The sequence below is a fragment of the Hippocampus bargibanti genome, linkage group LG02 (genome assembly GCF_051943395.1).
Source record: "Hippocampus bargibanti isolate YZ-2025 linkage group LG02, ASM5194339v1, whole genome shotgun sequence".
Lineage (NCBI taxonomy): Eukaryota > Metazoa > Chordata > Actinopteri > Syngnathiformes > Syngnathidae > Hippocampus > Hippocampus bargibanti.
Window position 1 is genome coordinate 11,164,548 of NC_142735.1, and position 19,844 is coordinate 11,184,391.

Genomic DNA, 19,844 nt, shown 5'->3' on the forward strand with positions numbered 1-19,844 from the left:
GGCTCATACATACATACATTAGAAGGCGGTAACTGGCGGGTCACGAGTTCAGCCGTAAATCTTTTCTAATAATGTACACCCAAAGAGTAGCTGTGCAAGAACATCAGTGTCACGTGTTATTTGCCCCCACCCCCACCTCCAAAATGCATTATTTACTGGAGCCCATGATGGCACCAGGAGCCAAAAGATCATTTGGGCTAATGGGCTGCTACAAATGCATTCATTACTACCGCTAAATGGTTTTGATGAGTGAGCTGATAAAAGTTGATGAGGAAACTTTTTCTTTTTTCGTAATGATAATGCATCCACTTTGCTTTCGAGCGAGACGGAATACGTGGATCAGCTTTCATTGGTTTACATCATACTACCTTGACGTGTACAATTTCAAATGTATTGTAGTCATGATTGAATATACTCCCCAAATTCTGTCCTAAAGTTAAACTGACTTGTCTGACTTGTATTCGACGTAAACGTCCGTCATCATGTACCGTGTTTGGTTACATTCATCCATCCATTTTCTCATCCATCCGTTTATTTTCACAAGGGTCACAGTAAGTCAGTATAGAGTATGCTATATTTTCTTTACATTTGTATGCATACTGAATATGACTATATTCGAGCGACAACGTTTAACCTAAAATTGATTTTTGAGGTACTGGTATATGGAAAACGTACATGAGCTATAAATGCTGTAGTGCAACCCTGGCCAACCCGCGGCTCCCGAGCCCCATGCGGCTCTTTGGCTGATTTATTTCATGCGGCTCTTAAGGGGCCGGCTCTTAAGGGGCGTCCACATGACAAGCGTAAAAAATGTTTGGCGCTGCCATTCATCCTCTATGTAGCGTAATTTCGCGACCATAGCGCACGCTGCACATTTTGGAGAAAATGTAAGACTTTTAGGGGCACCTGAGAGTCGTGAATACATTTAAGTGCACCTCATAGTCGTGAAATTACGGTATCAAGTTGACCATGTGACATTAACATGCATGTGCGTGAGATGAAAATCAATCATTTATGTCGAAAACCACGGGTGGCCAACCGGTCAGAGACTCGACACAAATTGTTTACAATGTAAACAATTCATTTGCGTCAATTTCGCTCTCAAAATGGCAGTGAAAAATGCACAGCAAAACGAAAATATGAAGACGAACACAGGACGTGTTTAACAGAGTGGGAAAGTTTATATTTTTTGTTTGGCGTGAGGGCAAGCCATTCTGCCTTATATGTCAGGTGTCATTGCCGCATTTCAAAGCGTTAAATCTTCAGCGCCACTTCAGCTCACTCCACGTGAACATCGACTAAGAATTCCCCAAAGGGACTGAACGTCGCAAGCACAATTTGGTCACTTTAAAAACTCAGACTGAAAAGCAGATATTTTTTTTTCTGAAAATTTACAAAGCACCCAGAGACCGTAACGCTTGCATCATACCAACTGGCTTGGAACATTGCACAGTCTAAAAAGCCATACAACGAAGCTTAATTTATTAAGAAATGCCTCATTGACGCAGTTGAAATCTTGTCTCCTGAAAACGACAAACTAAAACAAATGTTAGCAGATGTCCAACTGTCCCGCCACACTGTTGAAGACAGAATTTCAGACATTAGCACCACTATTGAATCACAGCTGGACTCTAACCTTCAAGCATGTGAGTATTTTAGTGTGCATTGGATGAAAGTTGTGACACACAAGCCAAGCCTCAGTTGGCAATATTTGCACGGTGTGTGACAAAGGATTGTGTGATCAAAGAAGAACTCCTTGATATTGTGCCATTAAAAGACAGAACCTGTGGCATAGACGTGAAGGAAACAATGATGGCTGCATTTGCAAAAGCAAATCTGCCCATACCAAAACTGACTGCAATGGTCAAGGATAGCGCACCTGCCATGATCGGATCTGTGAACGGGCTTGTGGGGCTGTGCAAAGCTGACCAAACATTTCCTGAGTTTTGGAATTTCCACTGCATCATTCACAGGGAGCAACTCGTGTATAAATCATTTTAGAGAATGTCATGAAGCCTGTGATGGAAATCGTCAACTACATCCACACTCATGCGCTTCACCGCAGACAATTCAAGTATCTCATCGCTGAGCCGGACCAAGGGCTTCCAGGTGACCTGCCGCTGCACTGCACTGTGAGGTGGCTGTCAAAAGGCAAAGTACTCGCTTGCTTTTTTGAGCTGTTCTGACAAACTGAACCTTACCCTGCAGGGTAAGTCAAAATTTCGGCCTGACTTGGTGCAAAGTGTGTTTCAACAAACTGAAGCTGTTTAGAGAGAATATTCAAAAGGAAGATTCATCACATTTTTCCACTGTGATGAAAGCCAGCGGGCAAGTCACCAGCGCCACCCTGGATAAGCAAAGAGCCAGATATGCAACACTGGTTGAAAACTTGCACGAACACATTGTGACCCGATTCCGCGATCTACAACTGAAAAGGCCGCAGAATACGTTCCTTGTCGACCCGTTTAATGCGGAGACGGACTGTTTGAAATCCCCGCTAGTCACAGATGAAGCTGCGGCTGAGTTAGAGATGATCGTTCTTTGTGAGGAAGATCAATTGAAACCTTCTTTAAGGGAAGGGACCAGTGAGTTCTGGAAACGCGTGCCAATGGAAAAATACCTCAACGTCAAACCGGCTGCGTTTAACATACTGTCACTGTTTGGGTCAACATACGTCTGCGAGTCTGTGTTTTCTACATAGACTCTGAAACATGTGAAATCAAAGCATCGATCGGTTCTGTCTGACATTCATGTAAAAGAATTGCTTCGAGTGACAACAACAGAATGCAAGCCAGATTTAATTAGGATTGTCCAAGACAAAGAATGCCAGAAGTCCCACAAAGCAACATGCACACAATTGGAAATTATTATATTTTTGTTTGTGGACTTGGTTGAACTGAGTTTGTGTGTGTAAAGACAGTGTTCTTTGTTGCCTGTGGTTTTAGTACTCTGGGAGTCAATTTCCGATATATTTGTTGATTTTGTATTTAAAATGTGGTACTTATAATAAATCTGTCTGAGCAGAGGTCTGTGTGTGTAAGGGATAGGGCGATGGGGTGGTCATATGATCCCATGTTTATCAAAGTCAGCGTTATTGTCAAATATGCTCATATGCATGACATACAGCACAGATGAAATTACTGTCCTCTCGAACCCAGCTTGCAAGGCATTTATAATGACTTTAACAAACATAATAAACACAAAAACACCAATTTGCCGGGAGAGAGAGGGGAGCCGCTGCGTGTTCACGCGCCGCCATCTTGATGTGGCTCTTTGCTGTAACACAGTAAAAAATGTGGCTCTTAGTCTCTGACTGGTTGGCCACCCCCGCTGTACTGTATGGACAGAAATAATAAGAGTCGGCAGCATCCCACATGACCCTACACTTGAATGGTAACGAGCCTTCATACCAGACAACACAAATGCATTGAATGTAAGCAAGACATAAATTCCCTTTAAACTCCATCAACAAACACTTTGGCATAAATTGGGTTGAGAGAATGTGTGTGGTAATTCTTCTCTGATCTTATGTCTATGGCATTGCATCATTGTTCTGACTTTAATAGCCTTGAGCAGTCTGGTAATATTAGACATTGAGCACCGCAAGGCTTTGTTCTAACTTTATTTGTGTGGTGAGTGCATGTGTGCGCGTGTGCGTGTTATCCATGGAGACCAAGTGGAGGACAGGCGAAGTGTGCATAGGCTGGATGCCTCCTTGACAATACCTCACGCGTAAAAATCAATGTCGGGTGCAAACCTCACAGCCGCTGCATGCACGCATGCAGGCACATACATGTTAAGGCAGTATGTTCCGTGGGGACTGCAATGTGAGGTGGTCTATTATGCTGTAAACAAACGGAGAGTCTGACTTTGTTGACTTTTTCATATTGTATTTGATTATCGGTAACATGCAATACAAAAAATAAATAAATGGGACTGTAGTAATGACTGATCTGAAAAAAGATGCACCTCTGCAGAGACCTCCATAGCAATCCCTCCTTTTGCCCGCTCCCGCTCCAAATTTTGGAAACATTTAGACCCAAAATCTTTTTTTGATGTTGATGTTTTTTTTTAGCTACATACAACTTCATAGCCTTCTGTGTCATGAGGAGTCCACTTAAAATTAAGAGAAGAACCCATTTTGGTTTAAACCAACCATTCTAGGGTCAATTTGATCATTTCTAATTGTATCATTGCATTTGGATGTGCAAGGCGCGACAATTGTAAATGGGCCTATCACTGGAAGCAACATTATTTTAGTTGAGGCAATTGGGTTCCTTGCTGGCTTGTGTGTGTGTGTGCGTGTGTGTGTGTGTATGCATGTGTGTGTGTGTGTGTGTTTTGTGTGTTCGTGTGCGTCGTCGCGAACGCGTGTATGTTTATGTGTGCGCAGCGGCGGTGGTGACCCCATTCGAGTGCTGTGGGCCGTAATGTGTTGCCGATTGAGTGTTCAGTGTGGCCTCCAAGGACTTAGCGGTGCGTCTTCCACAGCAGCGGTCATACTGTGAGGCTCCTGATGTGTGTTTCTGTACTGTAGTATGTGCTTTGTGCAACGTACACACACAACAAGTACTGCGGTTTAAGAGTAAACCAACGACTGGCATTATTATTATTCTGTGCTGGCTCCGCTCTACTCTGCTGCCAAGTGTATTGCAACTGTGGGCTATCAATTCATAGCTCGGGCCCCGGGAAAGCGCTTTGGAAAGCAGAGGGATTTTCACGGTGCATGCTGTGTGATCTTCTGCTTCCAACACCGAACACATTTTTTTTCATTTTTTTGTGTGTGGCAAGGAAAAGGAACTGCTAATGTTTGAAGTTACTCACACACACTAAATAAATAAATCAATAAAATAACATTTGAGTGGACAGGGATTAGTGTGAGATATAAAGGCACCAAAATGCATGTATTTGTTCATCGTTCATCAGCTTGAATAACTTGTTAATAATGAATGAGGCAAATATATGAGTACTGTGGTGCACAAAATACTTTATCTTCTGCATTATACGAGTGTGTTAAAATTTTTAATTGCCTTATTTTTTCTAAATATTTGTTTGCATTGAATTTACATTAAATTGCCAGTTTATTGACTAGAATGCAGTTAGGTGAAGCTTTTTAAAACGAGAAGGAAACATAATTGCAACAACTTGCACAACAATATATATATACAGTAAAGTCTCGTTATATCGATATCGGTTATATCGATAGTACCGCTTATTACGATAGTATTTCTATGAACGCAAGGAGAAAATTACATGTGCGCAGGGTCGGATATATCGATAGTCCCGGTTATATCGATATTTTTTCGGACTCCCGAGAATATCGATATAACGAGACTTTACTGTATATATATATATATATATATATATATATGTGTGTGTGTGTGTGTGTGTGTGTGTGTGTGTGTGTGTGTGTGTGTGTGTGTGTGTGTGTGTGTGTGTGTGTGTGTGTGTGTGTGTGTGTGTGTGTGTGTGTGTGTGTGTGTGTGTGTGTGTGTGTGTGTGTGTGTGTGACAGTACATTCGTTAAACCTTACTGCTTAGCATGATGATCGTGTGGCTTCAAAGCCCGAGATGGTGGTGCTCGAATGGCGGAGGAATCACAATATGCATCCACACATTAATGTGGCAGTATAAAAAAAAAAATCTCTGATTCTCTGTGACAATTGACATTTATTTTTTTTATCCTCCCAAACATCACATGGAGATATGATCAAGATCATACAGAACTACATTGGCACAAGAAAGAGTTCCAGGTGTTTCTCACGCAAGGCGCTGCAGTGATGCCAAATAGCTCACCTACGATTGTTCCCATGCATTTTCAGAAGAACTTTTATTTTATTGTTTAGTGAGAAATTAGGTCAGAACAGTAGAAGATGCAAACTGACGTTCATGTAGCCTAAATAAATGACACATGAGTTTGAGTAAATTCTCAAAGTCCATTCATGGTCAAGTTTATCAAAATTTCTCTTTTTAAAAATGGACTATATGCATATTAATTCATGTAGTATTTGCGGGAGAAAAATTTGCAGTGCATAAAATTTCAGTCTCCGTTTTGTCATAACTGCCGAGACACCACCTGAAAGAAAATGAACCTCATTCTTTTAAATTGTGTCAACGTGGGGATGTTTTGTACCTTTGAGCAGGTTGTTTTCAAAGTGGCAATGTCATCTGAAGCACTGGAAATATATGGCTGCTCCGCCGCAAAGCGTCATTATAACATTTATCCTCATCCTTTAGTTTGTAGTTCATGTTTGTCATTATGTTCTTGTTACTTTATTATGGTTTGTCTTTTTTGTTTTCATAAGCGCAATTTTGTTGCCTGTGCACCCTACAACATGACAGCAAAGGTATTTTCTTCTCTTGGTGTTTTTATGCCCTCTAAAGTAATTTGGCTTCAGCGTGTCAAAATAAGCCATGCAAGTCTATGTTTGTATGGACCTGCAGTACAGTGAACGAGCAAGTGGGTCATTAAATCGAATATGGTGCTTTCATCACTTCTGGAGTAATTAATAAGGTAATACTTAAATAAAAGTAATTTGACATCATTTCAGCAGATAGCCAGTTTAAAGCCTTTGAGGCTATCGCTAAATTTTAGACGAGCAACCGGAAGTTAATTATTCCCATCTCGAAATGTGGAAATAATGCATGCAGAGAGTCCATTAAGCCCGACGATCAGCTTAGTACAGCAGCTTGGTAACCATTACTTGAAATAATCACAATGGAAGTACTTTTTTTTCTTCATAATACATTATTCATTATAAAATTACAACTTGGAATGAATAAAATGTCACCCTTTGAATGCATGTATTTTTATTTCCTTAAAATGTAGTCTGTAGTGTATCACCTAATACAGAATATGTGGACAAAAAAGTACACAGTATGACACAGTCTAAAAATCAAAGATAAACCCTTCCAAAGACAGGACTTCTTCAGGAATCGTGTGGATTTCAAGTGTGCCAGTTTTGATGGTGTAAGTGTACATATTCTTGTGTCTGTACGTCAATTACTACGTCATTTACTATGTCATCACACGGATAATGTTGGCCAACCTGCCAATATCCGGTATGTGGCTCCTCTCCAGGCCTGTCGTACTCAAACACACTCACAAGCGTCTTCAAAGCATTCACCAGTTGCCAAAACCAACTCATTTGGATCAGACTTAACTTCTCATACTCATTTCATTTTCAGTGTTTTTTTAAAATATTTTTTTGGTCATATCCGTACTCTTGAAATATTAACTATCATCCAGTGGAAGCAGGTTATTGTTGTTGTAAGGAACTTCATCTGAAATTACAGGTATTAAATTATTCATGGTGTGATTGTATGTCTTATATTTAGCTGGCAACCACTTCAGGGTGTACCCCATCAACTGCCCAAAGACATCTGGCCTTCGGCTCCAGAACGCCCTGCGTACCCTTGTGAGGAGAAGGGAATCAGAAAATGGGTGGATCGATGGGTGGATGGATGGATGAATGACTTTTATTTCATGGTTGCTTAGGAAAGAGTAGAGTGAACTTATAAAATTATCACCACTAAACTCAGTGGCTACAATCTGTCATCTGCTTGAATGATTTGCTGATGTTCTGGTTGGCAGTAGTAGTAGACCTAGTGTGTAAGTGTACCATGTTACCTACCTGGTCCTGATAAACAAAAAATGGCCACACAGGAGAAATATTAACATGTTTTGTCAGCATGCTATTTGGTAGAAGAGGATGTTTACGGCAGTGGCGAGCTGTCAGAAGGGAGATGCTAAACTGTCATCATCTGTGAGATCATCTGCCATCTGCGCTCTCGCGGAGGTTTTTGCATTCAGAACATGTATTCACGTCCCATGCATTTGCAATGAATATCTGGAATTCAAATACCCACTGATGAATGCCCTGCTAAATAACTTGCAGGGTTATTTCCATGGTGCAAGAATTATGTAATCTTTGAAATATCGGTTACTTTGCCCTATACGCATTCCTCTGCTGAGATGTGACTTAAAAAGAGGTCTAGCTGTTTGATCAGACAGCATTGAAGAGGAGGAGGAGAGCAGTTATTCTAGTATAAAATATGATGGATTTAACAACACTTTTTTCTTCCGCACTTTAAAAAAAGACTAAAAAAATACTGTCTGGAAATGTCAGCTGTCTTTGAGTGAAATCAACCACCCTCAAACCCCCCCACGGCAAGGTTGTCCTGATGGGCCCCAAATCCACGGAATAGACCTCCCGTCAGCCCTCCCCTTCTGTTCCATTAGCAACCCTCGCCAAGGGAAAAATATTACCGTGTTACAATGGAATAATAAAGTGATGGAATAAGGAGTTCACCCATTTTCTGGATAGATCAGTACCTGCCAGTACCAGTACAGATTGAATGACCCACTAACAAACATATCGTACCTGACCAATCAACCAACATATGGACGAAACTTCCTCCCTATTGACAGACCTTCAGGTAGACTTACGTACCATCCAACCCCAATCGAAAAATGCCTTCCAAGCTATCTTCTAAATGAGTGACATGCCTATTTATCTGGCAACCAAAACATTACTTTCATATGAACCATTTCACTTAGTATACTGTATGAAACTCCAGAATATCAACAGCCCTATAGACCGGGGGTGGGCAATTTTTTGGAGCTCGGGTGCCACATTGATTTTTTTAATTTGACAGGCAGGCCAGGTCACCTCAAGAAGGTACATACTGCTAAAGAAATACATATGTTGACAGTCCATACCAAACATCAACAGAACAGAACCAATAAAGTACTAACATATTTATTCACAAGAACAGTGAAACAACAGTGGTACATTATATGTCCTGTTTGAACATCGAAGTATGTTAACAACATCAGTGTGTGACAAAACAAGCAACAACGTGCAAGAAGATATTGCCCAAAATGTAATCAATTCACTCTGATGTGAGAAACTGTTAGAATTGGACTGAGCAATAATTGCTTTATTGTTTTTCAAAGTCTCTAGATTTGAAGCTTTCCAACTTCAAGTGTCTGCTGCATGGTTGCTACTTCGTAATCCGCTTCATGTTATCACCGCCTATTGACCGAGCCAGCTTCATACAGGACAAATAGATAAATATGATGCCTTTTCTCCTGCAGACATGATTTTGCTTGACTTAATTTTGGGATCTACGTATTTGATTTAGTTGGGATCACTGCTTATTAGCCGGGGAAGCCTGTGGTATTTTATCAACTGAACACACTGATAAAGAACCGTCCTTCCCCAAAAATATTTAATCCTGTACGTCATCCATTATTCACTACATTTAAACCAAAATTCTAAAAGGGCTTTTTATCACACGCTTTTCGGCATCCAGAGTCAGTTTTCTTTCAGCGATCATGTTGTGCGCATACAAACATTAAATAGTAGCAGGAATCCTATGCACGCACCATTTTGTGTTTGCCGAAGGCCGAGGCAGTCAAAGCAAATGGCCTTTCAGTTCCATTAGTGGCGGCATCAGTCTCTTAATGGAGAGCAAAATGGCACAGGACCTTTTGCGGTACTTGCACAATGAGCATAAAGTCTTTCATGACGTGCGGTTGGTTTAATGGCTACAAAGCGACTGTTGTGCCAGAACATTATATCGTCTGATATGCAAGGGCTCTCAATGCTTGAATTCATGCTCATTTAAAATGAATGTCACAGGAACCCAATAGGCCTGACTGGCAAAAAAGTGGCACCATTGTGGCAAAATGTGAATGAGACAATGACGGGCTGACTGTTTGGTACTGTTGTGATATAATCCATTCACCAACCACTCTCGGGGAATCTTGACTCTACATTCTACGTTCTTTACGGTCATGCAGTGGCTGATATTACAATAGGTGTGGATCATCTTTTGTCCTTAAAGGCCACATGTCATTTTTAAAGAACGAAGAAGCACCAGGTTATATTTAGATTATTGAGTTGACTAACTGAAATACGATTCAGCCCTGAACTCACCTACCTTACCTTTCAACCTACTTACTGATTTACTGACTTGATGTATGGTATATATGCCCTTGACTACCAGTTCATAGCTGACCGACTGACCTACTTGTAATCTTAAAACCTCCCGACTGACCTACTTACCTACCAACCTACCTACCTAGCTACCTACCTACCTACCTACCTACCTACCTACAGTACATACTTAACTGTGACTGATAAACTTTCAGATTGACCCACTTCCCTAACGGCCAACGGATATTCGTACCGACCCACTTACCTTCCATCCTGTTTACTCACTCATGCCATCACTACCTATCAACCGACAGACAGACCACCATAAGCACGTCTCTATTATCCTAACTACCTCCCTACCTGTAACCTACCTTGTACCTGTCGACCAATTACTGACAGTATGCCTTAATTAACTGAGACCTACATAAATATTGAAAAAGGTAACTGATCAATTGATTAATCCTGTCTTCAATGACTGTTGGATAAAGACATCCACATCATTGTTTTAGACGTGTCCCTCTTCTCATTATTATTGTTAGTTTAATATTGAAAAACAGCATTTTTCACTGCTATGCTAATTTACTGAATTACTTTGGCCCCAAACTGTTATGTTATTAAAGAGAATTCTCAACAATATCCTATAATGGAGATGCTGTTGACAAAATTGTCCCCCACCATCAAAAAATGCCTGGTTGAGAACGCGGACGTTTGATCAATCTCATCAGCTGTTTTTTTAATGGACGTGTTATTTGTTTGGAAAAGTGACTTTTTTTTTAAATAGTAACTCAGGATTTAAATGCTAATCTAGGCTTTGAAACCCTACTTTGAAACTGCAGCCCAAGTTTTAAAATTACATTTATCTTATCTTACATTTATCTATTCATTTTAATGCATGAAGCCAAACGGTATTGCTCTTACAACCAATAATGATAATAACAATAAAAGTAAAAATTGCAGTAACACCCAAACCCGCTGATGGACACCGGCAGCAAGAGATGTAACTGAAAAAGGAATCCTATGAGATCTTTATAGCTTGTAGGACTCCAGAGGCAGCTGATGGGTATGGACTAACCGAGTGGAATCTATTTTGATTGGTCACCAAGGCAATAACTTGCAGGTGAGTAGGATTCGGTGTGGCCATGGAAGCCGATGTCTCAGGAAGGGGAAGCAGTTCTCAATTAACACCAGGTCCTGCTGACCTCAACGCTGAATGTTCTGAGTTGGTGGCCAGAATACTTCAAAGTCCTCCTTAATTCCACCAACACACCTTCTTTTGCAAAGGCAGAGTGTGAGTACTCTGAGATTGGCTCTCTTATATCTGTGGTTAAAGTCGCTAAAGGTTCGATGTTATTTGCACGGCGTTCCTCAAGGCCCTGGATTTTGTGGGGCTGTTTTATGGTTATGATTATTGGGTAGAGTGGTGGAGTGTGGTTTTCATCCTGGCCGTGGAACAGTGGACCAACACTACACCCTTGGCAGGGTCCCCGGGTGTATGCAAGTTTACTCACCAGTCTCCATGTGCTTTATGGACTTGGAGAAGGCAATCGGCTTCAGGAGTATGGCGTGCCGAGCCCCTTGGTCTGAGTTTGGTTTGCATTACCAGCAGTCACTCAGATTCATTCCCAGGGAGGGTTATACTTGCCAATGCTGCCTTTTATCACTGACTTTTTGGACGGAACTTCTCGGGACAGCGTTGAGCGTCTCCTTGCAGATGTTGTGCTACTTTTGGCTTCTTGAGGTCGGGATATGCGACTGTCACTGGAGAAGTTTGCAGCTGAGTGTGAAGCATTTGGGAATATTTCAGCACCTCTAAATCTGAAACAATGTTTCTCAATCGAAAAAGGGTGACCTGCCCTCTCCAGTTTGCGGATAAGATTTTAGCTCATGTAGCGGAGTATAAATCCAAGGTATGACCCTGGACATGTGGAGAGACATTGTGTCTTCCAGGTAGCCCAGGAACGCCTTGAAATCTCCGAGCTGGAAGAAGTGGCAGAGAGGGGAGTCTGGGCTTCCCTGCAAAAGCTGTTGCCTCTACGAACTGAGCCCAGCCTAGCGGTAGAAAGGGAATGAAGGAAAGTCTGACTTTTTTGCCTGTTTTGTTTAAATAATCTCTCATCTCATTTTCCGTACCGCTTATTCCTCATTAGGGTCGCGGGGGTTGCTGGAGCCTATCTCAGCTGTCTTCGGGCACGAGGCGGGGGACGCCCTGAATTGGTTGCCACCCAATCGCAGGGCACACAAAGACATACAACAGTCACTCTCACACTCACACCTAGAGACAATTTGGAGTGGTCAATCTGCCTGCCGTGCATGTTTTTGGAGTGTGGGAGGAAACCGGAGGACCCGGAGGAAACCCACGCGGGTCCGGGGAGAACATGCAAACTCCACACAGGGAGGCCGGTCCGGGACGCGAACCGGCGACCTCTGCACTGTGAAGCCGGTGTGCTAACCACTCGGCTACCGGGCTGTTTAAATAATACAAATAATAATATTAATTGATAGTGGAAAGAACTAATACTGAACAATATAAGTCATTATATTGCTCAGAAAGGCTACTCTTCCCATTTGTCAGCATTGTGCGTCTTTTTTTCACCTGTTTAAATGAGCCGGCCGAGATGGATAGATTATCATGTGTGCGATTCTGGGGGGCCGATTCCACGGCTTTGTGTGAAATTGGAAAACCTGTTCTCACCAACTTGGATTTAATGGATGTTCTGGTCATTAGTTATTTGGGAGTCTTTTCCGGCAGTAATCAAACATGACGCATGGCATTAAGCGGCTGTAAAAGAACCAGATGCTCTGCTAACTGACCTTCTGTTTGAGAAAAAAAAAGAGAGATGCCCTGCACTGACTAGCCATCCTATTGTTTTTTTTCTGCAATGCTTGCATCTTTTCTCAGTTTAATGTCTCACTCTTACTTTATTTATTTTATTTGGTGTCTTACAAGTGGCTGTTTGTCCCACGTTTTATCCACGTCTGCTTGCTCTCAATACCAATTTGGTAATTAAAGTACATGCATAGGAGCGTTGTGGGTGGGCGCATTGGGGAACCTGAGCTCTAAAAACATGCACTGTACACCCTATTCGTATGCATCTAAAGAGTCTGCATTGTTTTGACGTGCCCTGTTCTAGTCCTTTGAATGGACTATAATAACTGTTAATCACTGCTTAAGTAGCCACTACTTGCCAAATTTTGATTTACTATTCAAAGCTTGTGTTACGGTACTAAACGGGAATATGATGTTGAAAAGGGTTTCGCATTTTGAAATCCGCTTTCAAGACACGGTTAATGTTTAAAATCTAAGGATTGAAATCAGATGCAACATTGATTTCTGCCTCATAGTGCAGCGGTGCAGGGTTCAAAATTGGATCTTGCATTCTTTTGTGGAGTTTGCATCTTCTCCTCGTGCCGGCATGGTTTTTCAGTTTCTTCACACATTCTAAAAGCATGCCTGCCAGGTTAATGGAACACTCGAAAGTGTACGTAGTTGTGATTGTGAGCACGGATGATTGTTTGTGCACGTGCGCCCTGCAATGGACTGGTAACCACTGCTGGATGGATAGGCTCAAGCACACCCGTGACTGAACGCCAAACATCCACAAGCAAAGGCTCCAGGCCGTGCCCAGTCGCCTAAAGAGGTACTCAAAAGAGAATGAGGCCAGAAGAATAAACAGGCTCTTCGCAACACAACCTGTGAAAGTGTACGCTCAGTGGCAGAGTTCGAATAGCAGAGGAGACCCTCCAAGGTTGGAAACTGAAAGATACTGGAAAGGCATATGGGAGAAGAAGGCCACACATAACAGCAGTTCACAATGGCTGGTGACTCTGAAAGAGGAGCACAGCAACCTTCCTGAACAGAACCCAGTTACCATAACACCGGCAGACATACAAGAAAGAGTCTCTGGTATGAAATACTGGACGGCACCAGGCCCGGATATGGTCCACAAATACTGGCTAAAGATTGATTACAAGAAAGCATATGACTCGATGCCACACACATGGATCACTGAATGCTTGGAGTTGTATAAGGTCAACAGGACCATGAGAGCCGTCATTGCAAACTCGATTAGGATGTGGAAAACCACACTTGAAGCCAATGGCAAGCCACTAACCCAAGTGTCCATCAAATGTGGCATATACCAAGGTGATGCACTCTCCCCACTGCTGTTCTGCATAAAACTGAACCCCCTCAGCCAAATAATCACCAAGACAGGCTATGGATACCGCCTCAGAAATGGAGCTACAATCAGACACCTCCTCTACATGGATGACATTAAGCTGTATGCTAAGAGCGAAAGGGACATAGACTCCCTGATCCACACAATCAGGATCTATAGCAGTGACATCAGGATGTCATTCGGGCTGGAGAAATGTAGTCGGATGGTGACTAAGAGGGGCAAGGTAGTCCACACTGAAGGGGTCTCACTCCCTGAAGGAACAATAGCACACATTGAAAACAGCTACAAGTACCTCGGTATACCACAGGCCAATGGCAACCTCGAACTAGCAACAAGGAAAGCGGCTGCGACCAAATACCTCCTTCGGGTGAGGCAAGTCCTAAGAAGGCAGCTCAATGGCAAGAACAAGACCCGGGCAATAAACAGCTATGCCCTGCCAGGGATCAAATACCCTGCAGGAATAATAAGGTGGCCAAAGGAAGAGATTCAGACCACGGATGTTAAGACCCGAAAACTCCTCACCATGCACGGAGGGTTCCATCCCAAGTCCAGCACCCTGAGACTGTACACAAGCCGTAAGGAAGGAGGCCGGGGACTAGTGAGTGTGAGAGCCACTGTCCAGGATGAAACATCCAAGCTCAATGAATACATCAAAGAGAATGCTCCAACGGATGAGGTACTCAGACAATGTCTCAGACAATGGGGAACAGAGTATGAGGTGCTGGAAGAGGTACAATCATCGGAGGAAAAGCCTCTACACGGGATGTACCACCGAACCATAACTGAAGTGGCTGATCTCAAGAGGTCCTATCAGTGGCTAGAGAGGGCTGGCCTAAAGGACAGCACAGAGGCACTCATACTGGCTGCTCAAGAGCAGGCCTTGAACACCAGAGCCATAGAGGCACAGATATACAACACCAGGCAAGACCCAAGGTGTAGGTTGTGCAAAGATGCACCTGAGACAATCCAAAACATAACTGCAGGGTGTTAGATGCTGGCAGGGAAAGCCTACATGGAGCGCCATAACCAGGTGGCTGGCATAGTCTACCGAAACATCTGTGTGGAGTATGGACTGGAAACCCTAAGGTCAAAATGGGAAACACCGCTCAAAGTAGTAGAGAATGACCGAGCAAACATCCTGTGGGACTTCCAGATCCAGACTGACAAGATGGTAATGGCCAACCAACCAGATATCGTGGTCATATATAAAGGGCAAAGGAAAGCCGTTGTTGTGGATTTAGCGGTCCCACGTGATGGAAACATCAGAAAGAAGGAACATGAGAAATTCGAGAAATACCAAGGGCTCAGAGAGGAGCTGGAGACAGCCTGGAAGGTAAAGGTGACAGTCGTGCCTGTGGTGGTCGGAGCAGTCGGGGCAGTGACCCCCAAACTCGACGAGTGGTTGAAACAGATCCCGGGAACAACATCGGATATCTCTGTCCAGAAAAAGCGCAGTGCTGGGAACAGTACGGATACTGCGCAGTATATATATATATATATATATATACAGTAAAGTCTCGTTATATCGATATTCAAGGGAGTCCGAAAAAATATCGATATAACCGGGACTATCGATATATCCGATCCTGCGCCGAACTGCATTAAACAAAAGCCGCCAAAAGAGGGCAGCCAAGCGCCATATAAGAAACGGAGCTGGCCATTAGCTCCCTTTTTTTTGGGTGAGAGATGTTCCCCCAATGTTGCCTCAAAATGGCACATATAATTCTTTAATGATTGTAAACATGTATGCTTTAATCTTCAGAACTACAGTGTATTTGAAACATATTCATAACTGGATGTGTAACAAGAAAGCATATTATCCGAATCTGAAGCCATTGTTTGGATTCACAAGCAATGCAAGACGTCATGGCGTGAAGTCATTTTTATTTGCATTTGAATAAAAAGTGACATCGGCTGTCCTTTAATACACAGTATGGAATGTTAATAATTTTCAAAATCACCGCGCTTCAGCAGACAAAACAAGAAACATTGTTGCAAAAAACGATTGCATTCATATACAGTACAGTGGGCATGTACATAACACAACAGGGAAACTGCAACACTTACATCTTACTGTAGTATGTATACAATTTAAAAAAGTCATCAATCTTCTTCTGCTTCCCATTTTTACCTTTTAACACAAACACTTCAATCTCGTCTGCTACACACGAGCTAGCGTCTGAAAATGAAAATGGCTCTGCTACACGGGTGCTGGGCACGTAACCAAGTCACCTGACCAAGTCGACCAATGGCGCGACAGATGGCGTGACACGTAACCAAGACACGTGACCAAGTTGACCAATGGCGCGACCGATGGCGTGTCACGTGACAAAGTCACACGGCCAAGTCGACCAATAGCGCGACCGATGGCGGCTCATGTGACCAAGTCGACCAATGGCGCGACCGATGGCGGCTCACGTAACAAGACACGTGACCAAGTTGACCAATGGCGCGACGGATATATCGATATAAACAACAAAAATGGCCGGCGGGGGATGAAAAGGAGCACCGTAATAACCGGATTATCGTAATAACCGGGTATCGTACTAAACGGTACTAATTATACATAAAAAGACTAGAAATGTGCAAGGGAAATGAAAATAGTATCGTAATAAGCGGTACTATCGATATAACCGATATCGATATAACGAGACTTTACTGTATATATATGTGTATACAGTGAGACCTCAAATTACGAACTTAATTGGTTCCCAGACAGAGTGTGTAAGGCGAAAAGTGTGTATCTCAAAAAAAAAAAAAAAAAAAAAAAAAAAAATCAGGAAATATATTAAAATGGGAATAATCCGTTCCCGGATTTCCATAAAATATAGTTTTTAACTAAATAAGCCTTAAAGCTACACACAACATACCTTATTCTATGTATAATAAATGTGCTATTGTTTTGTAATGAAAGAAATACACTGCATTGTATCATAAAGTCATTTACCTTTTTGATGGTCGTTGATGGCTTATGGAAGGACAGTCACCTTCCATAAGGACTGTTGGTAACTTAACCTCTGATGTGGCTTCTCTTCTTTTTTCTTTGGAGACTCCTCATCATTTTTTGCTGATAAAAAAAAACCTTTTAATTGACACCTGTTGCTTTCTGACTTGTAAGGTCTTACAAAGCTAAGGCATCACATTATCGTTCATCATGTTGATGATTGTCATAGCCAGTCTTTTCTGGATGGAACTGTTTGGTAAAAGCCTGCACATCATTCCACTTTGCCAACATTGCCTTCTCCGCTTCTCCCTCAGATGTTCTCGAACCATCCGTTACTGGCTTTAAAATCCTCAATAAGCGCCGAACTTTCAGGTTGGCGCATGGCGATATCGGCGTGAATTAGCCGTGCTTTCTCGCATAAAATAGCTTTACTCACGCTGTCGCCGGATAGCTGCTTTTCGTGAATCCAATTTAACAGAAGTTTTTCAACTTCTGCGATTGCCCGAGACCGTCGCTTTGAGAGCACGGAAACACCTTTTGCAATAGACGCACCTTTGATGGCTTCTCTTTTCCGGAGAATGTGAGCAATGGTTGACTTAGCATAGCCGTGCTCTGCCCCTAAAGCACACCTCGTTCGTGTTTTTCAATTATCTCCTTCTTCTCAACGACTGTGGTTTTATTTTGTGTCTTCTTGGACTGAACACGAGCCTGTGGTGTTTTTTTTTTCGGTCCCATCATAGTAAAATTATCAGCAAAAAGCTCCAAGTAGGCGATTGACGTGTGCATTCAATGAGAGGGGGTGTGCAAAGTAGTGCTGGCTGAAGCGCTGTTCGATCGTGTGCTTCCGCTGAAGATCACTCCGCCAGCCGTGGTGGGTGTGTATTATGAAAATAGTGCTTATTATAAGGTTTAATTTTCATAAATTTGACGTTCTTAAGACAAAAAGTTTGTAAGATAAGGTGTTTGTAAGTTGAGGTCTCACTGTGAAAAAAAAAAAAAAAATCCTCGTCTCACCCACCAACGGTGGTGTCTGTCCCCATTTCAGCTCGGGTCCTCTACCAGAGGCCAGGAAGCTTGAGGGTTCTGCGCAGTATCCGTGCTGTTCCCAGCACTGTGCTTTTCTGGACCGAGATATCCGATGTTGTTCCCGGGATCTGTTGCAACCACTCGTCGAGTTTGGGGGTCACTGCCCCGAGTGCTCCGACCACCACAGGCACGACTGTCACCTATATATATATATATATATATATATATATATATATATATATATATATATATATATATATATATATATATATATATATATATATAATATGTGTGTGTGTATCACCTTGGAGTTGTAGTCACAAAGTAGGGCTTCAAGCCAATGATTAAAATTTTGGCTTTCAAAAAATAAAATAAATTTACGTATTCAAGCCAAGATTAGGCTTTTAAAATAAGGTATGCAGGCAATGTTGCAATTAAATGTTGGCTTCCGAGCAAGGGCCAGGGGTTCAAAGTAAGGTTTCAAGTCTTAGTTGGACTTATAAGTTAAGGTTTAAAAACATCTGCAGGGTTGTGGAATCAATTAGTCGCCTCACTAAATAGAAAACAAAAGCTTCAATTAAAGTCTAATATTAGTCTGTCTCTCCCCTCCTCTCTCTTCTCTCTCCAGGCGACCATCTGTCCAGTCCTCAGGGTCCACCCCCCCTGCCGCCGGCACCTCCACCACCCCCCCACAAGCAGCACCCCTCCATCACATCTCTGAGCCGCGGCTCGCTGGCCAATCACAGGGCCGCGAGCCCATCTCCCGCTGCCGGCCTGGCGGCCGATTTGCAGAACACGGCGGAATGCGTCCAGCTGCAGGACAGCTGGGTGCTGGGCAGCAATGTGGCCTTGGAGAGCCGGTAAATGAAGCACCATGCTTCCCAGCATGCATTGCTGCTTTGTTCGCTCGGATGTCTTGGTGACCGCAATATCCCACCGTTGATTAGGATATTTCATTTCCCGAAGTAATAATCTGCTGCCCTATTAATTATTCTGTTACCAAGACTTTTGACAAAATAGCCTTATTTGCATATTTGTAAAGTAGTAGTAAAGTTTTAAATTTGGGTTTCAAGCTAGGTTTAAGGCTTTAAAATAACATTTCAAAACAGGGGTTCAAAGTGTTAGAGTTTCTGTTGGATTATTTTTATCGTTCGCCCTTGGTTCATTGCTTCGATGGGTGTTGATGGAATTCGATGGTTAAATCATCAGGGAGCCAGGTCTTGAACAGAAAGTTGATTTAATTTGGGAGAGCATGGGGCATCGCGGTGTCGGCCGCGCGGAGGGAGCATGGAGAGAGAGAGAGAGAGCAAGACGAACGGGCTGCAGGAGTATTTATGCGGCGCATATTAATGACGCGACAGGATGTGACGTAATGAAAATGCGACATCGTGTAAAGGAAGGCAGGTTATGACGTATGAGGAAGTTCAGAATGTAAACAAAGACTACGGAGCGATGTTGAGAGATGTTTGTATGGCGAATTACCCCAACAGTTTCACATTCGGTGAGAAAGCGAAGGCTATGGTTTCAAGTTAAAGCCGATTGATGTTGCATTTAACAGGGCCCTCACAAACCAAGTCATTACGTGGGCATAGCCTCGTGGTGATATCAGATGGTGCATCCAATAGTAGAGGTGCTGGTGGAGTATTTTAAAAAAGCGACCACTACTAAAGATGCGAAAACTTGCCCTCAAGCACATATGCCTCGGTGAGCACCAAGAACATCAAATGCAGCGTTAAAGGCCTTTGAGGGATGA

At 42.7% G+C, this 19,844-nt stretch overlaps 1 protein-coding gene across 1 annotated transcript in view; it reads left to right on the forward strand.

The window, feature by feature from the left end:
• LOC148901534 (teneurin-3) overlaps positions 1-19,844 on the forward strand; it is a 230,857-nt gene that overhangs the window by 90,823 nt on the left and 120,190 nt on the right. Inside the window, exon 7 of the mRNA XM_088988989.1 lies at positions 18,720-18,951. Within this exon, the coding sequence (XP_088845115.1) occupies positions 18,720-18,951 (232 nt within the window). The remainder of the gene's footprint in view (positions 1-18,719; positions 18,952-19,844) is intronic.